This window comes from Jaculus jaculus, chromosome 1 (assembly GCF_020740685.1).
Source record: "Jaculus jaculus isolate mJacJac1 chromosome 1, mJacJac1.mat.Y.cur, whole genome shotgun sequence".
Taxonomy (NCBI): domain Eukaryota; kingdom Metazoa; phylum Chordata; class Mammalia; order Rodentia; family Dipodidae; genus Jaculus; species Jaculus jaculus.
Window position 1 is genome coordinate 15246192 of NC_059102.1, and position 10179 is coordinate 15256370.

The 10179-nt window shown below is 43.2% G+C and overlaps 1 protein-coding gene across 2 annotated transcripts in view; it reads left to right on the forward strand.

Moving 5' to 3' along the window:
- Positions 1-6126, forward strand: part of Cacul1 (CDK2 associated cullin domain 1) — an 84126-nt gene extending 78000 nt beyond the window's left edge. For both annotated transcript variants that reach the window (XM_045158287.1, XM_004659297.2), the window contains 2 exons: positions 1498-1541; positions 1935-6126. In XM_045158287.1, the coding sequence (XP_045014222.1) occupies positions 1498-1541; positions 1935-1975 (85 nt within the window). In that variant the 3' untranslated portion in view covers positions 1976-6126. The remainder of the gene's footprint in view (positions 1-1497; positions 1542-1934) is intronic.
- Positions 6127-10179: the final 4053 nt, after the last annotated feature.

Here is a 10179-nt window from a genome sequence, read left to right on the forward strand (position 1 = left end):
AGAAAAGATGGCCCATCGCAGTGTTAAGCAGAGCCAACAAGGAACAGCGAGTTGGGTGAGAGGAAAGTCAGAAGCTGGAGCAAAAGCAGTGCTTCCGGAAGGGGCTCTGGTGCATCTGTAGCCTGAGAGACCTGCGGGGAGGCAGGGAGTGAAGCTCTAGTACTCACTACCAGCCTTGCAGTCTGTACCAGCACCTGCCAAACTGCAAAGACAAAAATTGGGTTCATGGGTGTTTAGGACCTGTGCTGGTTTGAGGTTGATGTTCCCCATGAACTCCTGTGTTCTGAATGCTAGGTCCCCAGCTGAGAGATGGAGCCTTCTGAGATGTGTAGATGGAGGTGGGCTTAGGAGTGTCTCAGGCAGCTCCCCTTGCTAGAATTCAACTCGCTCTCCTGCTGCTTTTCCACCTGTGTGGTAGAGGTGATGTTCAGCCTTTGCTTGTGCCATGTTTCCTACTGCCATCTGGGAGCTTCTTCCAGAGACTGTAAGCCAAAATAAATCCTCCCGTGAGCTGCTTTGGGTGGGATGCTTTGTGCCATAAACGTGAAGGTAACTACAACAGGGCTTACTAAGAGCCACTCTTTGGGAGCTGGAGAGATGGCTTAGGGGTTAAGGCCTGTGAAGCCTAAGGACCCATGTGCCTCATTCCCCAGTACCCACATAAGCCAGATACACAAGTTAGTGTATGCCTGGAGATTTGTTTGCAGTGGCTAGAGACCCTAGCACACCCATATTCTCTATCTATATCTCCTTCTCAAATAAATAAATGAATGATTTTTTTAAAAGAAGAGCCACTATTTTAACTGCAAAGGGGAACTAGAACCTCTGTGGGTGTTTGAGGATAAGCTGACTAATACATGTAAAATTTAATGTATTTCCAAATAGGGGCTTAAAGTTCATTAATGTTCTGAGAGGTTCCAAAGGCCTTAAAAGTTATAGTGGGTGGTGGGGGGGGGGGAGGGCTGGGGGAGTTTGGAGAAACGGTGCTTGCTTGCAAGCCTGGCAGCCCAGATTCAAGTCCCCAGTACCCGTTCAAGGCCAGATCCAGATGTACTAAGTGGTGCATGTTGGCAGCGGCAAGAGGCCTTGGCTCTCACTTGCTCTGTCCCCCTACCTCCTCCCTGCTTGCAAATACTAATAAATCGGTTTTTAAAATGAGTTTTGGGTTGGGGTGGTGAGAGCAGCTCTGCATTTGTCTTTAAAGACATACTTTGTCTGAGCCTATCTCTAGATTGCAGTGTAAGCCATCCTAGTACATGATCCTCTTTTGAATTACTACTGTATTAAAAAAAAAAAAAAAACAACAAAAGAAAACCCTGTACCCTTTAGCTACTAATGACTCCACTTGTGTGTAAAGTCTCTTCTAGAACAGTCTGTTCTTAGAACTGACATATCTGCTGCACTCCCATTGTCAGTTACAGCAATTTGTTCCTGCTCTTTCTGTGTGTGAAGAAGCCAGCCAGTTCTGTTGATTGCCTTCTGTTTTCTTATTCCTAGAGGCGACCAGTCCCGGAAGAGAGCTGGGGATGAGTTGGCTTATAGTAAGTAATGCTTTTTCCTCTTAGGTGGGTCTGTGTTGTGTGGTAGCCACTGGTGGTGGAGAGAGAGTGGTGTCCACAGTGATGTGGATATGTTGGCCTATCTGCCACCTGAGCTGCAGAAGCACTACAGGCCATTTGGTGGTGGATTTCAGGCAAAGAATCCCCTAGATTCTTTAGTCCTTGCAAGAATGGGGTAACTCCCAAAGCCAGTTCGTGGTGGTCTTGAACCCTTTTCACTTCACTTCAGCATGGCATGAGTTTTGAGCTTTATTCATGAAGCATCCTTTCAGAGGGCTTGGGAGAGGGGTGAGGGTGGATGTTAAGGAAACAGGTGGTTACCACTCTCCAGTGCTATCTGCCTACATACTCTTTCCTCTTCTAACCTTTTTACAGACAGCTCATCCGCATGTGCAAGTTCCAGGGGGTACAGATAGTGACTGCTGAATGTACTTTCCTCCCCAAGAGAGGACACACTGGAGCTGCAGAAACTGTTCAGGCGCAGTGGGCCTGCACCACTCAGGAGCTGTCACAGGCTGTTCTTTGAGAAGATGCCAGACTTCTTACTTTGGTTTGTAATTTTAAAAAAACAAAAACTAACAAAAACAGTTGCTGCTAGACTTGGTGTGATTTTGAACTGGGACAATCTTTTAATTAGTTCATCTACAGGTTCTGTAAGGAACAAGCCTCTTGGAAAGTGACCGTTGCTAAGTGAAATCCAACAGCCAAAATTATTAGCTGCCTCCAAAAATATAAGAACAGAAAAACTTTCCTTTTCCTCTTGGTAGCACTTGTTTCTTCATTTGTGAACTTGGCACCTCATCATTTTGGGTTCACGTGTCAAGATCTCTTTTGCTTTAAAGTCAAGCATATGGTTAACAGTATTTTTCACCCATGACCCAAACAACCTGTTTTAAAGGAAGAGTGAGTCTTTGTTTAGCATGAGAAAATCTTGTAAAGGAATGTGCTAACCTCTTCCCCAGTCCACACCTTTGTTCTACTCTGTGCCTTGAGCTTTGTGCACTTTGCAACTGCGATGGTGTTGGCAGACTCACCACATGCCCTGGAGAGGTTGACATCTCACACCAGCTCACCAGGGTGTCTGGTATGGTTTTGTAGCAGGATGTGATTGTGGGAAAAATATAACTCCACACCAAGACGGATTTAAGCCTGCCTGCCCCAGGGCATGTTCGTGTTGATGTAGGGACCAGCTCTTACTGAGCAAATTTCCACCTGAGTTCACCAGCCTCTGTAGTGTGGATACGACCCTAGTTTGGTGGGGGGTGGGGAAGCAACCCCATTGTGATACCGTGGAGATTAACCAGTAGCAGAAGCTGCTTCTTCTGATACTCTAGGGAGCAGTATAGGTGTTAAAACCAAATAAATAATAGCCCTGTGGCAGGTAGTTCTGATCTATGTGTTTAACAGGGGAAGTGAATGGTTGGAAAAGGTGGCGTCTGTCCTGCAGCCTGTAAATGTCATGTTTGATGTTTGAATGAAGGCTCCCTTCCAGCTGTGTTCCACCATAACCATGAGGCCATTAGGCTCTTCATAAAACTCTAAAGTTTATCCTAGCTGTTCTTGACAGTCAAAGAAAAATATACACAGCATGGGTAAAGTAGTTTTCTTCTTGGTTTGAACGTGACTTGAGCGTAGACTTCATGCTACCAGCTACATCAGACTAGTGGTGCTGACCTCTTCCAAGAACTTCGCCCAAGGCCGCCCCTGCCAGCTCAGGAAGAGTTAGAAGTGTTGTGCTGGAGTGAGTGAGTCAGCCCACTAGGAGTCCTTGATTTGTGAAATAAAGGTGGTCAGATTTGTTCTTTCAAGTACTCATCAACCACATTTGGTGGAGTTTGGGGAGAAGGAAGGGAGGAGCTTGTTTCACTCTGAGCATCTTGGGTTACTGTCTTGCTGAACCCTGAGTTACTGTAAGGACATGCAGGGCTCTGTGCAGTTTATTTGCTGTAGTGTCGAGGAAGAATTCCATTTTATCATGAAGCTCAAATTTTACTTAGAGGGGGTTTTTTGTTTTGGTTTTTTGCTCTGAAGCAAATGAACATCAAAATTGTGGGTTGGTTCCACATTATTAAGCTAATGGAAAAAATGGTTTGTATTCTTTTTATATTAGCAAACATTAGACAAAAGAAAATATGCAAAATATAGTTCCTTCCAGTTTTTGCAGTGACCAAGAGTCAAGTCTGGTACCACCAAGTCATTATGGGAGGGCGTGTGGAGAAGTGTGTTTGGCCTCCGTGTGTCCCGGTGGTTGAGTGTCCTGGCCCTTAAGGCACACTGCAGTTTGGAAAGTTTACTGAAGATGAAATTGGTTTTGCTTATTAATTGAAATTCTTGACAGAATTGTGAGTTTGCAAGTGTGAGGAAGTAAAATTTGCCCCCTTGCCCATCTTGTATTGCCAAAAAAAAGTATTTCCTTCTCAGACTGCTTGTGGTCTTGCTGTGCAGAATGCAGCTTTTCCCCTGCAGCTGAGGGTGGTTTTGTATTAGATCATTGAAAAGCCCTCATCTTTCTTCATGCCGGTGAAGTGTCTGGTTAGTGAGCACACAGCTGATTTGGTGAAAGTAGCCAGTCGGTATATGTGCCTAAAAGTAGGCTCTTAAAAACTAATGTCAGGGCAGTAAGCTTGAAATAATGGCACACCAAAGTAAATGCATGGTAATTATTCAAAGAGAGGCCACATGCATTGCAGGCAAGCCCTACGCTTCAGCAGAGGTTCTACAGCTCATGGCCTCTGTTGTCACAGCCACATCCCATCCTGACAGGTGTCATTACTGCTTTGTTTTCTGTGGGACAGAAAACAAAATGTGGTAGTGTGGCCCTTACCCTAATGGCTCTTAGGCAGGCACAGTGGTTGTAGGAAGTGGGCATACTTTAATTTAGTGGGAAAGTTGCTTTTTCTGGTCCCTTGAGCAGTTCTTGTCTCTCTTGCTAGGATGAAGGTAACTTATGTGGAGGTGAGATTGCAGAGGACTGGATGCCCTTGGCCAAACATTGCGCGCGCGTGCGCGCGCGCGCACACACACACACACACACACACACACACACACACACACACCCCAGTGCTCAGACATGACCAGCTGCCACTCCCCTCTGTCTGCCACACTTTGTGTTGGGCTGCAGATTTGCACACATAAAAAATTCCTCAGGAAGAGTTTGCACATGGGTCACCTCACAATATTCTGTACTCACTAAAGGGATTTGATGGACTTCAGCACAAAAGAATAACTTGAGCGGGGTAGCTCAGATCCTGTCGAATCTCGCTGTCACCAGAGTAAATAAGGTTCCAGATTTTGTTGTCATGGCGAGGCCGCCTGTTGTCTTGTTTATTCCTTCTCTTACAGCAATTAATTATTTCCATGGTTATTATGCAAGAGGCATTGCCCTTGAGCTAAAACACCATTGTTTATTAAACAGCTATTATTAAACATTATTTTATGAATATATACTAATCTGAGATTAAAAAATGTACACCTGCATTAGCTATGCAGCTGTTGTTAAAATGTTTTAAGTTGGTTTTCTCTAACGTGTTGATCTTTTAGCTTGAATATTATGTTTACTTTTATCCAAGCGTAGACCTCTTAAGGGGATATTAAAATTCAAGGTTAAAATGTGAATCCCTTGACTGACACCTGTAAGAAGTTTAGAAGACCTTTTAAGTTGTGATTGCTGTTTTCAATAAGACTGTAAAATGGAGTTCATTTTTATCAGAAATTAAAATGGAGGTCATAGGAGTTCATGGAGAAAATGGCTCTGCTATGACTTCCATTACCGTTTCTGGCTCCCAGAATATGTGAAAGGAGCCCTGCTCTTTCCCAAAGGAAATGATTCCTCTATTGTGTCGCCCCCACCTCACCCCTGCTGATGACAGTCACCGAGGCCTTCCCATCTGCACTGAATCTCCTTGCATCTCCTCTTAGAGCCACATGGCATGGGTGCATCCAGTTCCCGATCGTGCTGCTGGCATGGCTGAGACCTGAAGGAGATGCTGCTCAGAGACCGGACTTCAGGGCTGGTGTACTCTCTCAGCCCTGCTGGTGGGGTTGGTCTGCATTTCAGGCTAGACTCCATTTTTTGGAAAATGTTCATGAATTACAGTTCTGGAAAATTCATTGTTCTTTTCTGGTTAAAACAGGTGGCAGTTTCTTCCTTGGCTCTTTTGACCTATTATTTGTCCAAGTTACAGCTAAGCAATAGATAAATAATTTAAATGTGAACGTGTTGGGGGAGCTGTGGCGAGGACCAGGAATACTAACCCATAGCGTGAAGATCACATGCAGGCAAGAGGCTTTGCCTACCACCAGCACAGCTGGAGCGATGGAGGCAGTCTGGTGTCGGGGTGCTTGTTTGTTGGGAGGCGTGGTAAGCTGGCCCTGGTGTCCGCGCATCTCGTTGATTAACCCAGGGAAACAGAATGGCGGTGGAAACTCCTACTGACCCGGGCACAGCGCCACTGGTGCTGGCTCTTCCCTTAAGCCCTTGGTGGATTTGAATCACTCCTTTGTATCTAGGGTGCGCTCTCCCGCTCTAGAACATTGTGGTCAATGAGAAATAAATCTTGTACAAATATCCTGGAGCTTGTTTTGTTATAAATCTTGTACAGGTGTCCCTGGCCTCAATTCCTACCTAACGCTCTATTCTCATGGGAACATTTCACTTTGCTTGCTGTAAATTCTAATGTCTCCTGTATGGGAGTCCCAACTCCGCACAGGTTTGTCCCCACAGTTAAACCACCTGCAGTGTCAGTCTTGACTTCTGTGCTGGTGGTAACAAACTGTATGTGTTTACGTAGTCTATGGATACATAATACATACATAAGTTTAAGGTTTTTAATTTTTCATATAATTCTTCTTTAGACCCTGCAGTCAAAACTCTGGCTTGGGAGTTCTCTGTTTCCATGAATGATACCATGCTTTCCATTCATTAGTAATAGCCCCAGCCACTTCACCTTACTGTATAATTTTCGTAGTTTCTATTCTCATTGTTTTCTCTCCTCTTTTTCCTCCCTCGCCTCTGTGGCTCACTGTGTAGCCCAGGTTATCTCAGTCCCCCTGTCACAGGCATGAGCTGCCAGGCCTGCTTCTTGCTGTGTCTCTAGAAGCGTCTTTCCCACACTGTTCTCAGCGCCCTCTCGTGGCTTACCTGTGCCGTGTGCGTTGTGTTACTCTTTGACTTCCACATGCAGCATGTTGAGTCTCTCCCTCTTTGCATTTGAATCACCTAGCAGTTTCCATCTTTGGGGTTCTCCAGCCTTGCTTAAAGGTGCTATTCAATCACTACCTTATTTTAGCAGATTCTCCTTGTTCCCATGCACATAATTATCTCTAGAATCTGTGTGTTTGTTTATCTCAGACTCAATGCAGCTTTTTCTCAGTAATTCGATATTCTAACCCTTTTGTGTTTTAAATAAGCATAGTAGAAAGAATATCATGCATAGAATCTGATAGCAAAGGTCTGTCTCAGCTTAAGCAGTTTATGTGACCTTGCTTACATTCTTGTTGAATCTTTGTTTCTCCATATTCATATTAAGCTCTCCCCGCCCCCAAATTTCTACTGATGGCCATATAGAGATAATAATTAGAAACTTCATAATCACCAAAGTGTTCCGTATTATACCTCAAAATGTATAAAGAAAAGATGAACACAAGCAAAGGAATATATTAATGTACCAACATGATGGACATTTTTACACATCTTCTGCAATGAGTAGATCATGCAGAAAACCAAATTATTAAAGATTATTAAGGGAGCAGAAGATTAAATTGCACAGCCAATAAGTTTGAATTCAGATTGATTGGGAAGAACATATTATACCCTTGGCAGGAAAATATGCAGTTTTCAAGCAAAAACTTTATGGACCTAAATAAATGGAGTAGTGTGATGGATAAAAAGATTTATACTGCTGGGCATGGTGACCCAAGCCTTTAATTCCAGCACCCAGGAGGCTAAGGCAGAAATATTGCCTTCAATTTGAGGTCATCCTGGGCTGTAGTGGAGTTCTAGACCAGCCTAGGCTAGATATTGGAAAATAGAAGAAGGAAAGAAAGAGAGAGAGAAACAAAGACTGACTTAATTTTATCTAGAGCTTGACTTCTTCAAATTGGCTGATAAATTGAGTATAGTGTTCATAAAGGTTGCAAAGGTTTTCATTATGGAACTTGACAAGGTGATCCTAAAATATAAATGAAAGAGCAAAAAGAGAATGAGGTGTGAGGGGAACTAGTGGTAAAAGGTAATACGACTTACTATAAAATGCAGTGATTAAAACAGCAACTTTAGAATAGGAAGGAGAATTTTTCATAGATAATATAAACATCAATGAAAAGAAGTAACTACATTGATTGCAAATATGTTTATTTACCAAATATACCATAGAGAAGAAACTCAGCCTAGTCTAGAGTGAGCAGCAGATACTCACAATGTCTGCCTCCACCCCTGCCCTAAGCTCCTGTGTGTTAGATGGGACTAACGCGGGCAGAGACGGATGGAAGAGACCCTGTAAACATGAAGAAGGGTGTTCACCTTTGTTTAGTAATTGAGAAATGCTTGTTCAAACCATAAATGCCATTTTGTAGCCACGAAATTTGCAGAAATTAGAAAAAGAAATTAGAAAATTAGCTGGACCTGTTGCTGCCAGCTACTTGGAAAACTGAGGCAGGAGGATTAACTGCCTGGGTTACAAAATAAGTTCAAATCCAGTCTGGACAACTTGATGAGACTCTCCCCAAGAATAAGTAAAAGGGTTAAATACCTGGGGATACAGCTCAGTACTAGAGTGTGTGCCTAACATGTGCAAGGACCTGTCTTCAGTCCTTATTACCCCCCCCAAAAAAAACACAAGTAAGTAAATAAGTATTTTGAAAAGGAGAAGAAAACGCAATGACTGGAAGAAGTTACAGCAGCGACCTGCTTCTACCGGCATGGCGGTGGAAGGTTGTCACTGTAGGAAGATAGTATTGCAGATGAAGTTGGATACAGCAATCTAGTGGCCTCTTCTGTATACTTGGACAAATGCACATGCATTCATTCTGAGAAATACGCAGGAATGTTCTTGTACAAGAACAACAACCTTACTCAAAACCATGAAGAAGGCGCTTTTCTAATAGGGTAAAAAAGGTACCGATTAGCCTGGCATTGTGGTACATGTCTTTAATCCCAGTACTCAGTAGGCAGAGAGGTAGGAGGGTTGCCATAAGTTCAAGGCCAGCCTATAGTGAATTCCAGGTCAGTCTGGGCTAGAGTGAGACCCTACCTCAAAAACAACAAAAATGCTGACTAGATATTGGTGCAGAAGTAGTAAAACTGAAAAAAGAATTATTTACATTCAGGGCCATGATTTCCTTGGTGGAGGAGCCCAGAACATAAAGGGACTTGGTAATATTTTGACTATTGTAAACATGTCACTTTCTTTGGGTTAATATGTGAATTTATACAAAACTCATCCAAAGACCAAAAGATATTCTTGTTTTTAATCTAATTTAAACCTCATATGAAAGTATAAACGGTTGAAAATAGGAAAGTACCCATTGAAAGAAGAAAAAAATAGAAAACTTGCGGTATCAAGAGAATACATCACATTTTTCAGAAGTATGATTATGTTTAAAACAGTTAAATTGGGTGTAAACATAGACAAATTATTGGGAAAATATTTAAAAACAGAAATGAACTCAAATTCCTTGAAGGATTTCGAGTACATTAGCAGTGGCTTTTACAAATCAGTCTGGCTGTGGTGCGTTAACCAATGAAAACAACCAGGATTGCTGGAGAAAATGAAAATGATTCTTGTCATACCATTCTCCAAGGAAGTCTCAGAGGAACTAAACATTAAGAGCATGTTATAAAAAATAGGAAACTGGGGCTGGAGAGATGGCTTAGCGGTTAAGCGCTTGCCTGTGAAGCCTAAGGACCCTGGTTCGAGGCTCGGTTCCCCAGGTCCCACGTTAGCCAGATGCACAAGGGGGCGCTCGCGTCTGGAGTTCGTTTGCAGAGGCTGGAAGCCCTGGCGCGCCCATTCTCTCTCTCTCCCTCTATCTGTCTTTCTCTCTGTGTCTGTCGCTCTCAAATAAATAAATAAATAAATAAATAGGAAACTGATTTTTTTTCCCCTTATTATCAGCAGAGCACTGTCTGTCTTAGACAAACTGACTTGAGACACAAACCCTGTGTACGCCTGTGCACTTCAAGGAGTCCTCACCCAGCATATGTGTGTCTGTGTGCATTTTAAATTAATATGTAAATTTGAACAAAATGGTCTTAACATTATTAGACATAACACTGACTAAATAGAAAAAGATGAGGTAAAGTGTTTTGACGTACTGTTGGTGGTATTGTGTTTTTTAAACCTTTTTTTTTTTAAAAATTATTTATTTGAGAGCGACAGACACAGAGAGAAAGATAGAGGGAGAGAGAGAGAATGGGCGCGCCAGGGCTTCCAGCCTCTGCAAACGAACTCCAGACGCGTGCGCCCCCTTGTGCATCTGGCTAACGTGGGACCTGGGGAACCGAGCCTCGAACCGGGGTCCTTAGGCTTCACAGGCAAGCGTTTAACCGCTAAGCCATCTCTCCAGCCCAAACCTTTTTTTATATCTGTATGTATGCACATGTGGAGGCACAGGTTGATGT